The sequence below is a fragment of the Strix uralensis genome, chromosome 4 (genome assembly GCF_047716275.1).
Source record: "Strix uralensis isolate ZFMK-TIS-50842 chromosome 4, bStrUra1, whole genome shotgun sequence".
NCBI classification, from domain to species: Eukaryota; Metazoa; Chordata; class Aves; order Strigiformes; family Strigidae; genus Strix; species Strix uralensis.
Genome location: NC_133975.1, coordinates 11,053,413 through 11,075,137, shown reverse-complemented (window position 1 = coordinate 11,075,137; position 21,725 = coordinate 11,053,413). Strand labels below are relative to the sequence as shown.

General features: G+C 35.5%; 1 protein-coding gene across 4 annotated transcripts in view; it reads right to left on the bottom strand.

The window, feature by feature from the left end:
• RGS12 (regulator of G protein signaling 12) overlaps positions 1-21,725 on the bottom strand; it is a 90,343-nt gene that overhangs the window by 21,352 nt on the left and 47,266 nt on the right. For all 4 annotated transcript variants that reach the window (XM_074865658.1, XM_074865655.1, XM_074865656.1 and 1 more), the window contains exons 5-11: positions 13,694-13,863; positions 10,457-10,549; positions 9,128-9,271; positions 5,435-5,614; positions 4,054-4,207; positions 2,740-2,816; positions 913-1,113 (exon numbers count right to left, since the gene is read on the bottom strand). In XM_074865658.1, the coding sequence (XP_074721759.1) occupies positions 913-1,113; positions 2,740-2,816; positions 4,054-4,207; positions 5,435-5,614; positions 9,128-9,271; positions 10,457-10,549; positions 13,694-13,863 (1,019 nt within the window). The remainder of the gene's footprint in view (positions 1-912; positions 1,114-2,739; positions 2,817-4,053; positions 4,208-5,434; positions 5,615-9,127; positions 9,272-10,456; positions 10,550-13,693; positions 13,864-21,725) is intronic.

The following is a 21,725-nucleotide window of genomic DNA, read 5'->3' as shown; positions in this document are numbered from 1 at the left end:
AAGAGAGAAATTAATTTTAAAATATATAAAAAAGAACAGCTGAGTAGTTAAAAAAATCTTTCAGATAACTCAGAAAATTATTAATATAGGTTGTATACATTCTGGTGGATATTCATTTACAATATGCAACATGATTAAAGTGTATTTTATTTTGGCTACTTGTGAGACAATGACCAAACTTCAACTTCCACTGGAGTCAGCAGGTATTCAGGGACTCAGTGTTTTAAAACAAGTCTAGGTCTTTCAACTTAAATAAATTATTACATAGAAGGATGCCTTAGAAAATATGGCAAGTTAACAGTCTTTAAAAGATTTAAAAGAACAGGCACATAACTATGCACATTTGGTGATTTTTGTCATTGTGATCTAGACTGATCATAAGCATAAATTTAAGAAAATAAAAAGTTTCACATCCACAGCTTCTCTTTGAATTGGAGATATAAGAGCCATCACCCACCACCAATGTAGACTGCTGTCTTGGAAATTTTCCTCAATATTAAAACATGTACCTTAACTCTAGCATGAATTAATCTCATTCACCTTTGAACAACTGAATGTCATTATGTTTCTTTGCTTTACTGAAGTATCATCTACAACAAAACATTTGTTTTCTTTGCAGATGCTTTCATCCATTCCCCTGGATAAACTACATGGACTAGATACCTAAATTAATTATAAGGACATCCTTGTCATCAGCTCTCTTCCACTTCCTGTAATGTAGATACCACAACCAATCACAGTACTCCACCAGTTCTAGATTCACTAAAATTCTCCCTCAATTAACTGGCATTGCCAATGTAAACCTATAGGTAGAACCAGGAGATACATACTACTGTTGAGAGAACAGAATTCCTTATTAGTAAAATGAGTATGAAAACACTTTGAAAAAAAAAGCACAGGAATACACAATACCTTATCACCTCCAACCAAAAAAAGGTCCACTGCAGCTATGTTAATGCCATGTTTCTCACAGAGCCCAGATAGCACCTCTTTGATAGAGAATCCGGATTTAACAGCCATTTTGCTGGATGAACCATCTGGAAGGTTTATACAGCAGTATTTGGTGGATTTCTCTTTATCTGGTACAAATGCAGGTAATCTTGAGGCTTCAGACTTGAGGAAAAAGAAAGAAATGTCATTGGCCAATGGGAAAATTAGGAATATGCATAAATTTAGAGTCTTAGAAATCAAACCAAGTCAAGAAGCATTCTTTCTACCATGTTTACAGTTTAGAAATCCTTCCAAATATCACAAATACCAGATAAATTTAAATCCTGAAAAAAACATGTTTACATAAAGGTAACAGCATTTCACAAATCTAAATGCATTTCAAGAACAGACTAAGTTTTAGACAGTGAGTGTGTAAAGCAGGTTACAAGATTTTCAAACTATAGAACCGAACTCCTAATCAAAACGTGTAAGATGAAAATAAAATCTTATTTAGCTTCCAAACAGTTAAGTGTCTATACTCAATAATGACCTACTGATGCAAAAATGACCATTGGCACATTATGAATCAACACTTAAGTTAGAGGAACATCAGGTTCCTCAAATAATTTCCTCTTCTTTTAACATTATCTGAATGCTATACATAGAAATACACCACAGAGAAATTAAAATTTTAAAATAATTCACTTAATGCCTTTTTTTAAAAAATTTCAGGGAACTACAAGTACAATGCTATGGGTTAAGCCTAAAGGGCAGAGCATTAACCTTTCTGCTATAGTAACAGTAGATTAATAACACTACTAGGAAATATCAAAAGTATCTTTGAAAATTTAACAAAAAGCTCACTTATAACTTAAAAAAGACACTACAAAAATACTGCTTTCAACAATCTTTTAGGGTACTAATCGTGCTTTTTCTCTTATCTTTAACTTGCTGCTTCTCATCCAAATCATTTCTGACTTAATCAGTTGGAGTAGGAGAAAAAAGAGGGCTTGTTGCTTTAGGGAGACTTTGCTTTTTCTGTTTTCTAAGATAACACTTCCTGCAATAGAAATAAACACGACTGCCATGCTTGCTTCCCTGATCAATATTTGTAGCATAGGCAAAATTACATAGCTGCTAGAATCTAGTCTACTAGAGGGATATTAAGACTACAAAAAAACTTTAAATTTTTTTTTTAATATTCTTCCTTCATATGAAAGTAGTTAAAATAAATTTCAAGCATTACATCTATGTTTTATGATTAATCCTGTTCTAATTTTGCATTTCATTAGTTATACACTGCAAAAGTAGAATCTGATGGCTAGAAATCACAGTGCCTTCACTGAATATTTTCCTACATACTATGACAAAATAACAGTGTTTGCAATGAAATTCCCTCCCTCTCTTTTCTCAGATTTTAGGAGCAGAGTTAAGTCATAACGACAAGAAGAAAAACTTTAAAAAAACAGAGAGGAAAGAAGCACAACAGACACTGGTACCACGGAAATTTTATTCTGGAAGTTTATTGGTGCCTGAAGTTACGACAGACAAGATGCAAAGGATATCTTTCTCTTCCAAGGACAAAATAAGAAGCAATATATGAACACAACCTCTATTAAATTTCTAATATTCTATAATTGCTTAATATTATATTTGCCCTCTAACTGTATCACTTAAAAGACCCTTTCTCAAAGGGTCTTTACTTCAAACAAGTAATTACTTCAAACAAATTACTTCACACTACTTAGAAAATTAGTAATTCACTGTTTACACTGCCTCCCCACTTCATTATTAAGAGACAGCCATTACCAAGTCAAGACTAGCAGTTGATGACATGGAGCCTTGTGATTCCCGTCTGTATGATAATCCATTGGACTGAATAGAATCTGTTTGTGGAAAGAATCAGCAATCAGTAAAAAGGCTTACTTTTATTATTTATTATAGAAATACAGAAAACAATTTCAAATATTATCTCCTCTGGTCAGAAAAATTATTTTTTTCATTAAAGGAAAAAACACCACATCTTCATACTGTGCACTGAAGCATGGAAAACCAAAACAATATTTGGTCAAGTATTTCTTGGTTATGTAGCCCTTGAATAACTGCTCTTGTTTTTATATTTAAAAAAAAAAAAAAAACCAAAAAACCCCAAACAAAACCCTTTTCTTTAATCTTAAAATGTTTTTAAAAATTTAAAAATTATTCTGCCTCTTCAGATATTTTTGAAGGGAGGTATTTTTTAAAGTGTAAGTACGGTATTAGAAAACTAAAACTAAGACAATCACTAGTCACTTTCAGAACTTTAAGTCTGATGCAAATACCTCTGATGTCTTTTGACATACGAGTAGAATGAGAACACTTAAACTATTCATATGATCAAAGACATCTTGTGGGTCTGGGCCTTTTCTAGAAAATAGAGAAGAAGAAACCACAGTAACAGTATGGACCAAATTTGGTGCTTCAGTGGAATTTCTCTATTATTTTTAACTCAATGGAATGAGTTAATTCAAAACTTTCACCTCTTCCTCTAGAGGCCATGTACAGGTGCTTTCATAGGGAAACTCTTCATAAACAGTTAAGTAATAAAACAGCAGATTACAAGGGTTTTCACAGCTTTAACCTTTTTCCATTTTAGTCAGGAAAGGTGAAAACAGGTGTGTTCAAAAGTAAACATACCTCTGTGGTACTAATAGAAGAAAGAAAGGTAGGATAATGCAGATGGAGGAATTTTTAAATAGCTGTAACTATAGCATTACTTGCATGTATAGCTCCTGAACTTCTCTGTAAAGAGTTGAAATTATCTTACTATAAAAATAGTAGCTCTCTGCTTGAAAAAGCAATTGCCAGCACAAAGAAATGCAGAGTCTACTGGAAAGCAGAAAATAAGTCTCTTGGAAGTCAACAAAAAGAAATTCAAATATTTTCATGCTTTTATCTATTTATTTGTATGTCTCCTTCCACAAAACTTCCAGTGATACTAGCCCTGCTATGGCCTTCTAACTTGACAGTTTCTCTTACCTCTGTCACACCCAAGGATGTACTTAGATACAAACTAAACATGATGAGATTAGTCACATCTATTGCTGAAACAAATCTGCCACAAAGTGGAATGTGAATACTCACCATTTGGATAATCACCATTTTCTTTTCTCTTCTGTGATTTTCCCAAACTCTTACTTCTTGACCATGAGAAAAACGTTCCCCTTTTTTTCTTCTCAGTGTCCTCCTCTCCAGACTCTTCATTTAAAGATCTTCCTGATTTTGATTTACCACTTAACTACCACCAAAACACAATTAAATAATTGGTTGAATCACAGTTGTAAGCATATTATCTAAAATAAACCTTCCCACACTTCTTCCTAAAATGACAGCGTGATGGTCAGGTCTTTTTTACCCCACTCACAAGTGTATATGCCAGCATGCCTCTCAGTAGCAATCAAAAAAAAAAAAAAACCCAAACCTCAGCGGAAACAAAAAAAAGTACATAGATGGAAATGTGCTACTTGGTAGAGAATACAAAACAGTAGCTGGAAACAAGCCACAAAGAGCTCCTGCAAACATGAAAGAAGTCTCCACAGCTCACCAGTAATGCCTAAGTTAATGTAGAAAGGCCATTTGCCTTGTTTTTAAAACACAGAATGTTGTTTTGTTATGTCAGATATTGTTCCTAGGCTAGGATTGAACATGAACTGCATTTAATGACAATGGCAAAATACTGTTTAACATATTCAAGTATAATCAAAGTATTTATTAGTGCTGAAGAATACAAACATCAGGAATGTCACTAAACTTGTTTTAACAAGCTACTATTCCTGTTAGGTTATTGGAGCATTCCTTAAAATGCTACTTTTAAAAAGGTTCCTCATCATAAAAATACATGACAGCAGATGGGCTAATGTGTAGTGATTGACATGAAAAATGCAAAGTTATAATTCACCCATACAGTTATATAATACTATGGTGGTATTATCTACATGAAGAGAAAATAAACTCTAAATAATGTTGTGAGATCAGTAAGACTACAGGTCTAATTTTTAAGCAACTGAATCGGGTTTACACAGAATTATCTTAGTTCAGTAAGGGCCAAGAAATTAAAAAACTATCCTTTGCAAAGATGAGTTAGATTGGGTTAAGCGTTCTCCAATAACTTCTGATAAAGTGTCTGCTCTCAGCAAAGGCTGAAATATCACATCTTAATTCCAACATTCAAACAAAACAAGCTTCTGCACTGATGCATTAAAATAATCCTCATTTTTTGACACATTTAAATAATAACAAAGATTTAAAATTAGATTTAGGAATTCAATAGCTAGAAATGATTCAAATGTATGGATTAAAAAAAGTAAGTATTTTCCTGATTACATAAACATTTTGTAATTATATTTCCCAGCACCACTAAACAAACATTCTGATTGTTTTTTACACATTATCTTTGATCTTCTAAAGAACTTGAAAACAATTATTTAAGAACATGGTTTTCAGATAACAACAATACAAAGGTAACCTTTTTTGGTGTTGAGATATTGGACTTCTCTGAACTGATACTGTGTTTAGAAGTCGGGCTGCTGGGAACACGTTGAGGATCAGGAAGAGGACGACCTTCGACTTCAGCTAAGATGCATTCTTGGTAAAGGGGGGATTTCAGAAAGCGAGTATAGCTATCAAACTTCATCAAGTTAAATATCTGAAATTAAAATGCAATGGATAATGGTTACGTAAGTGTAAATAACACATTAAGAAAATGAAGCTGTTTCACAACAATTTAGGACATTAACCTGTAAACAGCAGTAGGCATGACTTTGTTTAGACCTGGTTATATACGCTGCACCAATTTAAAGTGAAACATAATTTGATCTATCCCCTTAGTACAGGTTCAGAAAAACGCTATGAATTCTGCAAAGTGCATGAGAAGCTGAGATACTGTAGAGTCTTGACAACACCATACTCATAGCCATCTTTTACTGCATTTCACCTTTGTATATTCTATGCAAAGCGTGTAGCAAGCTAGTAATTTAAAATATTTTTTAGATTATTACATCAGTACTATATATGACATGATTAAATTATATAAGCATGTTTTAAGACTGCTGTGAACAAGAAAAAAGTTTATGGTCTAGAACTCAGAAATATGATGTAATCCCAATATTCAATATTATGCAATGATACAAGATATACAAGATAATTACTGACACAGGGAGGAGCAAAGAGTCATTTACAGTATTATGTAATGTTCATGTGCCAAATCATATAGAAAAAAGATCAATATCTTTAGAAAATTCAATAATCAAGGTGATGTAAAATCAAGACCTTGAAAAAGAACAGTTTACATAAAATGGCTGCTCTAGGCAAGACCAACATTTATCTTTAACTACACAGGAAGGAATCAGCTCTATACCAGGCCTGGAGCAAATATGTGGCTAATTTAGCCAAAGCTAAATTTATGAAAGTAAAGGAAGAAAAATTCTTTCTTAAATGCTAAACAATGTTTGAATTTTTTGTTCCTTTTTTGCAAACCTATAGCTTTAAGTGAATTCACACTTTTACCTTTGTATCTTCTCCAGTGATTCACTTGATCTGAAAAAACAGTATGAATGCCACCTTCTCTGGACATGACAAATTCCCTACAAGTGAAGAACAGTATGCACCACCCAACTGGTTATGGTATTTCCAAGAGTCTATAGGGAAGCTCATCACTAAGCCACAGTGGTTCAGTTGCAGATGGAAATAATTTTTGATTGTGTAGAGACACCCTTCTGAACAAGCATTAGCCCAAAGCTTTTCTGGCAAACAGCAAGACACTGCAGTGTTACAGAAACCTAATCAAACTGAATGCTGACTTCTACATTCTTGCCTGCCCCCAAAATATATTCCCTTTCCCTCTTAGGTGCTACCTGTCATGTTTGTTGGGCCCTCTAACAAACTGTTTTCCACATGGTAAGCTATGGAAAAAATACTTCTGTAGGGTTAGTTTTGCCAGCTTAATGTGCTGAAACAGCTCAGTACAAAGACTAATGTGCCCTCAATGCAGTGCCAAAGAGACAGTCTGGTGTCAGTGACTCTTCAAGAAGGGGATTCTCTCCCTCATGCTATGAAAGATACAATCCTCTAACCACAGGTACACTGACAAAATTCAAAAAGTCAACTAGTTTCAGAGCACACATAATCTTCAGGTCAAGGCTCAACAAATTTTTCAGTGTACACAACACACATAGCTCAGAAATGTTTCTTGAGTTCTGTTGAATTCACAGAATAACACTGTGGTGTATTGCCAAAATAGCATAAAATATAGACGAGCAATCACAAGATATCAAAATGTCTCAATCTCACTGACTCATAGGTGAACTGCTGATACAAGGTTAGTTATTGGGGAAAAATGGTAAGTGCAGTCTACACACACCAACACAGATGTAAAAACCAAGTTAACTGAAAAACACAAAATACTTCACCTGACCTTGAGGTTTTCAAGGAAATGAAATGTATAGAGGTTACACTCAACAAATCACAAGCTAAGTGCAATTTGTGCCCCGCAAATATAAGACACTATTTTACAATGCAGCTAACATACAGCAGGTATTTAAATATCTTAAATTTAATACAGTTTCAGGGTGAAATCCAAAGCTTTTCAGAGTTGTCTCCTGTCACAGAATCTAGCACCAAAAGAAAATAAAATTGTTATTCCATGCTAGGTAGTTCTCTGCAATATTTTCTTTTATTCTTCCTAAGAGATGCAAAGACAGTTACAGCACAGATGAAGTCTGCAGATTAAATATACTTAATACAGCAAAAACTTTCCAACCTTTTAATTTTGCTGGACGGAGTGATGACAGCTTAACTACTTTATCTTAGCTGATCATCATCTGCCCTACCACATTGCTAGCCCACACTACCTCCCCAATTTCCTACATTTAGCATTATTACCATATTAATTTACACATTAATGACTTCTGATTATTGGAAAAATCTAGCAGATGCTATTTCCTGTTCTTACAAATGAGAAATATGGCTCATAAAAACGTAATTTGAACTTTACACTAAAACAAGCGTAGAAAAACTCATATCCATTTATGCAACTCTACATGAAGCAAATTATATTTTATTCTTATTTTCAAGTGACCTGCACTGTCTTGCATCCAGAAACACTCAAAATACTTGTTCTCATTCTATTCTAAGAAACAGTGAAACCCTAACTAGACATTTGGGCTACATCCACACTGTCATATTACAACACCTTTAATGACAGGCTCAAGGGCAAATTTGTCAGGCTATGGACAGAAAGCAACTTCCAGCAGCATTCCCAACAGGCAGTGCTTGAGAGCTAATGGTTTCAGCAGTGCTTTCCAAGGCACTTTCCCACACACACTTCTGAAACTCCAATGCAGCCTTACAGCAACACTCCCTATTCCGCAGCATCACGTAACACTTAAGTGATGGCCACCACAGTTCAGCACCCTTGCACTCTATGCTTAGTGCTGAAATCTAAAAAAAAAAAAAATCTTGTGAAAGACCACAAATGCGTTATTCATAGGGTGTCACCATGGTCAGCTGAACTTTTAAAGTCTGTGGGTGTGCTGTGCTAACTACACACACCTACAGTTCTGTGTTCCAGAGGTCATACCACCCACCAGGACCACAAAAGCAATCCACTGCAGAACCACCACTTAGTAAAACCGAGATATTAAGGGCCAGCAAGGCAGTTGATTACACAGGACCAACCTCAGCCAAGCAACACACCATTAGTACCTCAACTGGCACACCTAGCTCCAAGGCCGCTTACTTTAGCAGAAGTAACTCTCATCCTGCTTCACCTAATTTTTCAGTGGGAGGAACGGGCCTGACTGAGGGATCTGACAGGAGAACTACAGAGGCACTGACAATTTGAGATAAGCAGGTCAGTTCCAGACAGGCCACATGGCTGGGATCAGACCCACAGCAGCACTTCACATCAGCATTTTCACCCACCTTATGAGCCCTCCAACCTAAGGACACAGCATTTTCAAAGAAGGAAGAAAACTTGCATCAGCCCAGCCACCAGACACTTAAAAACACCATCTGGTCCACCAAACAGTTGAGAGAGGATGAAGAGGAATTTTACACAGTAAAATATACAGCATGTGAAACTACTTTTATAGATTTTAAAGTACTTCAAAGGAAAAGATAATAGACATAAATGTACAGTAGTCATGTTTTCTATGGTTACCTGAAGTTGCTGTTCCTTGAACATATCTGGATGAGGGGAATTGAGAATATCATCTGCCAGCTGTGCCTGGCTATCAATATTAACTGGGGTCGTAGCTTTGCTACACAAGAACTTACTGAAGATCTCCCGAGCTCTGTAAGAAAGCTGCAGAAAAGAAATGCTAAATGTATGTTTGCTTTAAAACCATATTTTTAGACAGGCATTTCTAACATTGATATATTCCACCCAAAACTACACAGCCATTCCAGTTTTCTTAATATATAAGCACTTTTCATTTAACAGATTTTTCTGGGTTTAGGCATATAAATAGGGTTCTTCCTTTAAAACTACAAATATTCATCAATTATTTCTTAAGCAGTAAAAGTTGTCATCAAAATAAAAATTAAAATAATCAAACTGAAAATAATAAAAATGAAACACATCAAATGCTATCTTATACAGGAGAATAGATTTTTTTAGATTTTAGACCTTTTACACAACAGTTACTATTTAAATAAATCCTTTAAGCTTCAATTTCTTGAAGTTAGACAAAGGTAAGTATATATATGAATATTTACAGTCAAAAACATTCACGGTCTATTTTTAACTTGTTTACTTTGAAACACCCACATTCTCGAAATAATGAAAAAAACACCAAACTGAGCTCAGAGCCCTTAATGGTGGTGTTCAGAAAATAGATTGTTTGAAAACAGAAGAAAGTGGGGAAAAAAACTCAATGGTCCACAAAAGAGCAAAGAGGGACTTGTAAGACTAAACCCTTTCCACAGTGTAGAACTGACTAGATTTGGCTGTGGTGTAGAAAGAAATGTTGCCAACCTGCACAAAATTCACCAAAACTGCCTGACCAATGTGGGAATATCTTAACAGGATGAGATGAAGAATCTCATAATCTGTGAACAAACATGGCTACACTTCTGGCACCAGATATATCAGAGTTAGTTATAAACACACTACCTTGGCTAGTGGAGGCAGTCTAGCTGAAAAAGCGCAACAGAGGCTAATTTTTGCCTCTCATTGACAAGTTAAATTAACTTGCTCTGCACTCCCTTGCACTGGGATACTGCAGCTGGGGATTTTTCAACATCCAGTATACCTTAGCTCATTTTTACAGAGCTACCTCTGCATTTCAATGCAGTGTAAATATATCCAACATCTTAAACTTGGGACAGTACTCTCAGGGGATTGAGAAAGTTAGACTGAGGCTCCAAGCCTATCTTAGTGAAGTCACAGTACAATGACCAAGCACAGCTTCAATAATTTCAATAATGTTGAAGAAGTAACAATTTTTGAAAAAGCAACACCATGTATTGAAACACAACGTTGACTTACTTCTTTTTTATCATGTGCAGGTACATGGTTAAAATATTCACAGGCCTGCCAAAACAAAATATTTTCTTCACTAAATTCTTTCCGTAGAAATTCCTAGGAGAAAAATAAACAAATAAATAAATGTCTCAAAGAAAAGAAGTTACTTGCCATTTCAAACAACAGATTTATAATGCTTGATAAGTTTGTGTATTGGTAACATTTCAATCAGCCTCACGATTCAGTTTTCTTCTAAAGTAAAAATCAACATTTGTCAAATACATCCCTAGTGCTTCTCTCTTTCTCATTTCTTTTTAAATGCATACAATTGAGAAGAATCCATCAGGTTACAATCAAATCATTTGCACGTACAAAGTTTGAAACTTCATGTTAAGTAGTGTATAAACTAGTGAATAAACTTTTAATAAAAATTTAAATAATTTATAACTACATTTAAATATTGCACTGTAAACCAGCTGTCTTTAATTGCAGTTCTACTAGTATAATAGAGTAGATGTTTATCGAGCAGTGCCCGTAATCAATTCTGTATTCATTACAGCATCCTTCTGCGTCACATGGCAACTACAAAAAATCTTTTATCACTCCTTGCTGATGAGGTTACATGGGTTCTCCTTGGAAAATACATTCTTAGAGTAAGAAAAAAGTCTCCCAGTACAACACACAATAGTCAGGACATTTATATATAGCATCCAAAAGTCCAAATGAAGACTGGGATCCCATTCAGTTGGGAAATTGTACAACCACAAACTGTCCCTGATTAAAATCTGTATAATTCAGTATTCTCTCAGCATACGTTTCCTGAAGCATTTTAACCACGGGGGGGGGGGGGGGGCAGAAATTAAATCAGTACTCAATCTAGGCACTCATGTATTTGGAACAATGCTTGTTTATACTTTAGAGCTTTAGGTATCAGTGTTTAATTGGAAATTTTATTTTAAGTCTGCCCGCAAGCCACAACCTTCACTCAAGTGTCACACTGATATCACTCAAGCTTCCTTAACATACAAGGCAGTCACAGAAAGCAGTATTAAGAGGAATCGCCACATAAATAATTAAAACTTAACTTTACTTGTGCTTTTAAGATTTACCTAGAGTTTAAGGAATCCAACTGTAAGAAAGCAATTGAGATAAACTACAATCCAGGGGGTTTAAATCCACTAGCAAGCCCTCAATTTTAACTAGAAGTTCTTCAGATACCTCATCTGAGACACCAAATGTATAAAAGACACTCCAGAGAGTAGTCAGAGGACATTTCTGCATTTTACATGTAATTACAGATTAAAAGAGAATCAAATTAGCGAGCAGGAACTGGAACCCAACTAACTGCCTACTTTCCCACTGAGTGCCTTCACTACAAATCTACAGTCAATCTCCTGCTTGCTTTCTTTCTGGCCGCATGATCCAGGCACAGCTGACTGTACAACAATTCAGTTTCATCAGGAACACTGAGTGGTGCCCCAGTTGGAACATTATGTAGCCTAGCAGTTGTCACACACGGCTGGGAAGCTGGGGATGTTGGTTTGAACCTCTTCAGAAGGGAACTTGCAATCAGGTGTCTCACTTCCTGGATGACTGCTCTAATCAGCAGACTATTATGCAAAATGTATTTGCAAAACATGCAAAATCTCTTCTTCTTAGAGAGTAATTCCTGCTCTGTGACAAAGCTGTCCTCAGGAAAGGCCTATGCATGCTGAATCCCAAATGTACCAAGATGCTCACCATGTAATCGTGAATTAAATGCTGATGCTTCAATGTTCTTGAATACTGGCAGAAAGCTGTAACTACAGTGTTATGATAGCCAGGTTGCAAGCAAATCCAAGCAATGGCTCTGGATCTCTCCTGGGCCTCAAGAAAATGGTGGTGCACACAATGAATCTCAACATTCCCTAATTTTTCTTTAAATTGTGTATTTCTTTAACACACGCACTTTTGCAATGTTTATAAAAATAATTTCTAATTAGAATAAAATGGGGGGGAAGTAAAATTTCTTGAACATCTGAGGCTGCCTTTTCCTGAAGTGAAATGTAACTTTAACCTTTTAATCTGAAAAGTTAATAAAAAGACATTAGCTACTTTCTAAGTATTTTAAGTTTCAAACTTTTATAGTACTGTAGCAATTTCTTAAGTGTACCTAAGTAAGTTTACTGATGGCTTACAAGTAATTAGAAAAGACAACTAAACTTTCAGTAGCACCTGCACAAACTACAGCATTTTGCAGGTGGACTCTAACATCAGATCAGAATTGTGATTTTTCCTTCAGTCTGATGAAAAGTCTCAGTATCTAAGCAGAAATTCTAATAACTCCAAGGCTACTCTGCTGAGAAAAATGGAGAGATGGGGAACACAATATCCAGGATATATTATTTTCCTTTCATCTTCTCTGTTTCCTCAAACAGGTGTTAATGTGTTTTTGGGTTCCCACACCAGTTAAGATGGAAGTCTACTTATTAATCATTTTGGTATTTTAATCCTTTGTATCAAGTAATGGAGTCTTTCTGAGTTACTGCAGATTCAAATAACCTACATCTCCTACACCATAGGTTTCTTTATATTCTCTTTGTGAAAATTATTTGGGCAGCACAAACTGTCCTTGTGTAACATATTCAGAATCAGCAGCATACTCTCAGTGCAACAATGCGAAGGTGCATACACCTCAATTTCCTTACATGTAAAATAGAGACGATGCTCTTTACAACTTCATAAATGTGCTGTGAAGAAGCTTAATTTATGCTTTGCAAATACTCAACACTATCCCTGCAAGCTGCAGCTTTAACCAGTGCTTTGAGCTACCTTCATTACTTCAAAAAAATATTTCTAAAAACCTTTTGCTGGAAGATAAGCCACTATATAATTGAAAAAATCTTCTACATGGCTTCCAACGTTTCAGTAGGCAAACGTGAATAGATTACCAATTCTTAGGAAACTCCTAAAACTACTGCCCTTTTCTTGTACAAAGGTTACAAATATAACAAAATGTAATTGTTTTACAAAATGGGGAAGCTTTCTAAAAGTTCAGATACAAAGCAAAATATAGCCTCCATTTTTATCTGAAACCTTTGCTATCTAGAAATGCATGGCAATATATGTATTATGAACTCTTATTCAACTGTGAACCAGTTTTAACTCAGAAAGATGCTCAGATAACAACTGTGTAAAAATGAACTCATATCTCTTGTCCTTACAACTACTGCAGCAGTATCAGGTATTTTGAAAGGCCTCTTACTGTCCCTTAAAACTTACCGAAAAATACTTAACACCAACAGGATCCTGAAGAAGACGCTCAAATGAAACAGCCCAGCTTGCAACTCTTCTTTCTCGAAGTCGTCGACAGCTCTGTACACTGGGAAGACTAGCATTGCTACTGAGGCTGTTTTCACTGATGCAGTCTTTTAAATCAGTACTATTCAGCTCTATTAAAAAAAAAAACAAACAACAAATCTGTCAATAAAGTATTATTCACTTTTACTCTTCAGCACTGTTTACTTGATTTATCACACGTCCTGCTCAAGCTCAGTAGTGCAGGCTTCAAATATCTCTCCCCATTTTTACTAGGAGCACCTGCATGGAAAAAACGACCCCAAACATCTCTCAATTTTCTTCTGTTCCACTGCAAATAAAATAGTGTCTTAAAAGCAATTCCGTGCCAGAAGCAAAAAAGGCAGGCACAAAAGGAAATCTTTTTTCTTCCTCCACGTAATAAAATATTTTAGACATAATCTTTCTGCTCACACTCCTCACACCATGGACTGCACTCCTTCATAAGATTATCCAAGGAAGGTAGACCTTCAAGAACCCTCCATTCACCAGAAAGTGGGCAAAAACTATTTGGTGATAGGAGACAGCAAAATTTTATATATTCTTAAATCAGTAGAGACAGGGACTCTGCGACGTTTTCCATGAAAGATTCCTATTAAATACTGAAAATTTAGGAAAGGAGTCAACTGAGGAAAAGAATACTAAGGAAAATGAGCTAGTGATGGATGCCTTCCTCATCCACGGCAAGCAGAAGTATCGAACCATAGATCCTCAATTTATCACGGTTTCTGATAAAAACAGATCCCTGTTTTTATCTGACTCGAGCCAACATAGCATAATAATCTGGGGACCCCCAAGCTGAGAAATGAATAGATTCTTTAGATTTTGAAAAAACAGAAGTGCTTTTTGTATTCTGAAAAACAAATTAACAAGAACCCATAGAGAATTCAGGAAAACACACCCTTGTGTAGCAGCGTAACTAATAATTTAAAGTATTAACCCCAGATCATCTTTGTCACATACCAGTAAACAGAATATATATGAAAAAATTCTTAAAGTGACCACTTGTTCACAGAAGTGGAAAGGTGAAAAAAATGGCTGCTTTAAGTAAAAGAACTGTACACAACAGGGTCCTATTCACAAACTTGTCATTTATTTGTTGTACGCCCTTTTACAGATCACCACTCTCTCCATCTCTTGGTTTACACAAATGTAAAACTGGTATAGTTGTACTGAGATACACACTTCACAGAGGTGATCTGAGGTTTAATTAATTGAGAAGACACAGCTAAATAAAGCCCTGAGCTACCTGGTCTGATCTCACAACAGATCCTGCTTTGAGCAGGAGAGGTCGCACTAGAGAGATGCCAAACTGAATGAGATTCTGCTATGAAGGGATAAAAAAAAAAAAAAAAGAGCACACATTAAATTCTTCAAAAAATTAGCAGTCATAGATGTGAGAAAATAATATCCTCATAAAATGATATCTTCAATAATTCTATGCCAAATGGAAAAGCAAATATACAGCTTACTATAAATGTAAACTGATAGAGAAAACTGAATTCACAACCAGTAAGATATGGCCTATTCTTCACAGCAACATTTTTATTGCTGTTTATTTTCCTCAGTTAATCACCTGGACTAACTAAGGAGTAATTACATCAAAATTACTGCCTTATAAGATCTCCCAAGGTCTCTTTTTCTGTTATATATACTTCAAAGCGCTTTGCCTTTCCAAATTCTATGTTACAAAACATTACTGTTCCTCCCTGGAAGTATGAACTTTGAACAAAAAAGACCATTCAGAGACAGTTATAAGCATAGGAAAAAGTTATAAAGATAGTTGCAAAAATAAGAAAAATTTATTAAAAAATAGCTCTGAAACTTAATTTTAAAATGTATTCTGTAGCTCAGAAATATTTACTAAGACGTAACAGTTAACTACTGCAAATGTCTGTAAGCAAAGCTCTTATTTAAGGTAAAAATAAGACAAATAAGACAAAGATACAGAATTAGATTAGGGAAGAATGAAAATTTAATTTTATATTTTCAACAAGGATAATATTGAAAGACCATAATAACACATCAGGTTTATAAATATTTTTCTTTGCCTAATCATCAAATTAATAAAAGCTAATTAAAACATTCAGCAAATAATGCCAACTTTTCTTATAACAAATATTTATTCACTTTTTCCTGTAAGACATATGAAATAGCAATTCTAAGTCAACTGTTAGCTTCATTAGAGAATACCTGTCACCACAGTGAAACTATTGTGAAAGAAGCTAATGTGAATCTGAAGAGAATGATATCTAAATTTATTATCTGAAGTATTTTGCTTTAACTCTGCAGATGGATATGTTTTATTTTACAGTCCAGGATATAAATAGACACCCACTTCTTGATAGATCTGGAACAGTTTCAGATATTGCCTCACTCCTAGAGGGTTCAATCCCCAGCGTTCTCCAGTGATGAGTGATAAAAATTTCCTAGTTCCTTTCAGGCAAAATCAGAAAGGTAAACTCATCCCACATACCAAACCTTTTAAACCTACTTGGCTGACAGAGGGAAATTAGGGAGTGGCCACACAAAGTGTTCAACTCTAAAGCCACAAGTCACAGTGCCTTAGGACTCAGAAGGCACAGCAGTCATTAGCAGGTCAGCTTCACCTTCCTCCCTCCAAGTGGCGGCTGTTCCGATTTCCCTATGGCAGGCAGCAACACCAAACTGCAATTACAATTTCTGAGTGTTTACACCAGTGGGTGACTGCTAACTACCTTTAATTGCTGGCAGCTGCTCACTCTCTCCAGCTTGTCAGAGTTACATTTGCTCTAAACTACACTGGGTTCCCCTTCCTCTGATACGCTTCTAACTCTGGAGGTCCCATGAAAACAAATGAACCAAAATAAGACTGCATTTTCAACAACTTTGAGAGCTACTGGCACAGGTCCTCCAATGTGTTAAAGCAACATTAAGGGATTACTCATTCACAGTAAACTGCCTCTGTTCTGGTGGATTTCATTTAGCTATTTCATATTTTTTCAGAAAGAGCTATCTGAATTCATACTTAAACCTGACACTCCTTTGTTTTCCCTTAAAGCAAAAAATGCAGTCAGTTTGCTTTTAAAATCTGTACAGATTTCTGCTGGGGTACCTGTCAACCTGAAAACAATACAAAACAAGGTTGTTTCCCAGAAAAGGCTTGGTTATTCTAGTTTCTTTTACCACATAGATCAACAGTTGCAATTAAAACAGTTACAGCCTACTGCAGGTATAATCAGAGAAAAAGAAAGGTCAGATGGGAAGAATAAAACCTCACCAACACTAGTACACAATTTATCTAAGTCACACTTAAATGAAGACTGTATAAGCTGCTCTGCTCCTCTTGCAGAGGAATGTTTCCAATGTAAGACTTCAGTGTCAGGTTTCCTGACTCTCACAACTCGTGCATTCTTAGGTACACACAGCCCACCTTGGAAAGCAGGAATAGAGAAACTTTCCAACCGAGTCACGTATTTTGTCTAATGAGCACTGTCTGATAATCATTAGAGTAAACTTAGAGCCCTGATTCCCACCCTCAAATGTTCTAACTGCAAGGCTGTTGTGCAAAGTGGCCTCCTCCTTCTAGTTAAATGCTTAAAAAAGAAAACTAGCTATTGGGGATCTCAGGATGCCAGAGGAGTTTACCACGAAAATCCCAACTCAAGTACATGGACAACTTAACAGTGTTGTGAAGTTTCCTAATGCCTGCCTTGCTTTCTCCTTACTGTGTAGAAGCACTGACTTGTCTTGCATTACCCGTAAAAGGAGGCTCCTTACACAAGCATCCCGAATCCCTGGGACCTAAATTTATTTCTGTTCTGTTCAAGAGCCACCATACCTAACAAGGAAGTACTACTTTCTATGCAAACTCAGTTTCATTTGTTACTTTCTTCAAATACAGAACTGACACAGAATGCTTTCTAAAAATCCTCAAAACCCAGTATTTTACACATTTTGTGTTTGCACATTCTGTGGAGGGTCTTGGTTTTATTTTACAAAACCAGCATTACGTAAGAAAATGCAGGCATTTAATCAACTAAAATCTTGAAAGTATTCAGGATAAGATGGCTTTGAAAGTTTTGATTTCAATCATATAAAGCAGTAAGTCTGAATACAATTAAGGATATTTTTGTATGCATTTGTTTACAAAATCCATATACTTTTTCAACGTACAAATACTTTTTATTATTGTGAGAAGCTACACATATTCCTTGTAATCATTGGAATGCATACATTCATATAACTAAGATATTCCAGTTAATCACTAAATACATTACCTGGATAAAGCTGATAAGAACCACTGTGGTGCCACTTAATCAAATACTTCAAGCCATTCACTGAAAGCCATCCTTCTGAATCCATACCAAGCTCAGCTGTAACGTCCCGGAACCCATTGGGTGCAGATTAGGCTTACTGTACTGCACATTGTTCCTCTGCAACTTTGGGATAAGGGGAGCTAACGCATTTCCCCCCAGCAATTCCTGGTAGTCTCTAACACCATTCTAAACAAATTGATTCTTTACCCTCATGGCTTCAAGCAGAGGAAAGCAATAGTATACTTAACACAAAGCATTATAAAATGCTACATAAATAATTTAAAGAAAAGACCTTTTGCCACTACTGCTAAAGGAACTTGAATTATTTATGTTGCAGTGGAACACAGCTACAGCAAGCATACACTGCCAACACAACTGACAAATAAGTCATACACCTGTTAGAGGAAATAATCCATCTGTATTTATACCGTAAACAGTGGTTTGTTTTATTTTGGACTTCATTGCGGAGTTTTTGCTCTACCTGCTTTAGTTACTTTTAAAAATCCAGCTTTACATTATTTATTATTGTAAACATCAGATTCCTTTCAAAAAAGTCTTTAAGAACGCTTTTCCTTATGAAAAAAGGAAAATTCTTCCCAGGCAATGATCACCAAAACCAAAAATCATCAGAAACCACAGCAAAGTAGGATCTTAGAAAAAAAGGCATGCATCTAGTTTCTGTTATGCTTAAGGATTTGGAAATAATGGACTTCAGCTTTCTGGAACCAGTCTCTGTAGGGAAGAGCTGGTAAAAACTGACTTAGATATTCTCAATAGCTCAGATACCTCCCCACCTGTCTGTCTGGGAGATGAATGGTGATATACTTCTACTATATGTCCTTTGACCTTAAGGTTTGCTCTTTGTAAAGTGCCGTCTAGGTATCAATAGCCAAAGTCTGACATTAGCTGGGGACTATTGATCATCCCTGTGACGATTTAAACGGCACAGTGCTCAAAACATCAGCCCCAGCCTGCACGCTGTGTATGCACTCTCACTACTCCTACAGTCAGCAGGAAGGGACAGTTTCTGAGATGGGAAGTAGGAGAAATCTGCTCATTACAGGTCGCTGTAGTAACATAAAATCATTTCTGCTATTACTAGAGCATAGGTGCTGCAGATTAACTGATCTATAGCAGTGATCTGGCATCTAAGCAGTATTACAGTTTGCATTCTGATTGTCTGCAATTCATTAAGCAAATCAATTACAGTTAAGAGTTGCTACTGGTTGGCATCTCTGGAAACAACACTAATTCGAGTACCTATATCTTTTACATGTTACCTATCTTGCAAAGCCCAAGTGCACAGTTTTGGCTGATGAGAACATCCCAGCCTTGCACAACCTGAGTTACCACGTAAAATAAATGCAACAAGGGTTAGATGGATTCCAGTGTCTGGCTCTAACGTAATAAAAACCATATGACATGTGGCTTCATTGACCTTGGAAAGAAAATGTACAGAGAGCTGTCATGCCTCTTACTATACTGCAGCGATGTATATAAATACATAATATTTACTTTTTACATGTAAATTTCCCTTTCCAGACTAAAGCTTCGCAACAGTATTTATAGCATCTAGTTATATGTACAAATACTAATACTAAGATTTCGTCTAGGAAGGGAAGTACTCACTGCTATACTAATGGTTACACTAATGGAAATTTCTCTAATCTAGACATGCCCTAAAATGTGTAAATCTCTGGATCTATTAATGAATTAGTGAGATTAGTGAAGATAGGAAGATTTTCAATGCTGTGACATATTCAATAGAAGTGAAAGCCTGAAAATGTAATTCAGACATGAATCAGAGCTTTTTACTCAATGAAGCTCTAAATGAAATTATTTGGGATTTTATTTCATTTCACTTTTTCTGGTTAGTCTTTGTGGTTCTTATTATTCCAATCCACTTTCTAGGTATTTAAGTATTGATTCAATATTACTCAGTATCGCTCGACTATCACTTTTCACATAAATTACACCCCCCCTCTTAAGTAGCATTTAACAATGAAGAGAGAGTCCATGTTAAATCTTCAGCACTTCCTGAAAAATAGGTCATAAAACTCAGCAGAAAAATGCATATAACCTACTGTTCCTTCACCCCTGGAGCCTACACAGCCCTTAGATATCATGACTTCACAGAACTCTATAGAATTAACTGTGAAAACACAATTACCTACAGAATTGGAATGAAATACAAATGTGACATTGGAAGAACTGAAAATAAGTCAGATCTTTAAAACAAATTTTCAGCTGGAAGCATAAAAAGCTTGACATGACTATCACGTGAGTACTATCACAGTGATCTCCAAGTTTGGATATGCAACAGAAGTAAAATAATTTTCACTAACATTGAACAAGAACCCACATGGAGAGAAGATACAAGTACATTCCACTTTAGCTAAAAAAGATCAATCAAATTTTTTGCCCCGCAGGACCTGTAACTTAATTCAACTACATGCACAAACAAAAAAAAGTCTGTGCTTTGTGTTGATTTCTATATCAAACAGGTAACATCTGGGGGAAAAAATACATATTTTTCCCACAAAAACATAGGCTTCATTTTAGAAATAGAAAGCAGAATAGACAATTATTTTCTGTTTCCTTCTTTTGTCACTTTGCAGACAAGACAGATACAATATAGAGTCTATCTTCTCATCTAGACAGAAGTACTCTTACAGCAGTAGGCTGTGTGTGCAGTAGAGAAGGAAAATACCTGACAAAAGTCAGCCAGCCATTGGAAAATGGCTGTCAAAAGGACCAAAACAGTAATGTTTCTCTCAAGTTTTAGTTTTGCAAGGAAGCAGAAATTAGGACGTGATTGCTAATTTTGCATTTACATTTGCATGTAATATAAAATACATTTGCAAATATTTGCAAAAAATAATATGTTTGCATGTAATATAAAAAATTATCCTTACTATTCAAAATATTTCTTCAATTTCAATGCACTAATTAGAGCAACACAGTTTGTCCCCTTTTTGTTTAATAAAATTGTCTTCTACTGTTGTCAAAGAATAGCAAACGTAGTAATATGTATGTAAGTGAGTTTCTCTGCAGGATCAAGTGAACCAGCTCCTGCCAAGCAAGACAAGTGAGAAAAGCCATCTCTTGTATACCCTAAACTATACAAATTCCTTTATTCCATTAAGGAAGCATACTTAAACTGTTTCCATTAACTTCAAAGGTTCAGAGAAATCATATTGCAATGTTTAACAATGAGTGGATGTCCTTTAAAACATTAAAGCCATGTTAAAATCAAAACAAACAAGCTTAGGTGACATAAAGAGGAGCTTACTTAGAAGTACTCCAGAACTGCAAAAGCTCCATGCTGGGATTTTACAAATATCAAATTACTTACCCCCTTCTCAAAATGCATCACACTGTAAAGAAATTTCAACCTCAATAAATGCACCAACACAACTTACAACTTAGGAGCTAAAGCATATCTCTTCAAAAGCAAACAAGGTATGTAAAGGACAGTAAAACAGAGAACAAGATTTTATCTACCATCCAATTATATGAAAGTCTACCAGCTCTGCCTCTTTATTATTATGAATGAAGAAGCCTAGTTATAATAAAAACGTGCATATATAGAGAGATGTGCCACAAAAAAATTGATGCAAATAAATCAGTGAAAGTATGTGAACATAATCCTGCAATAT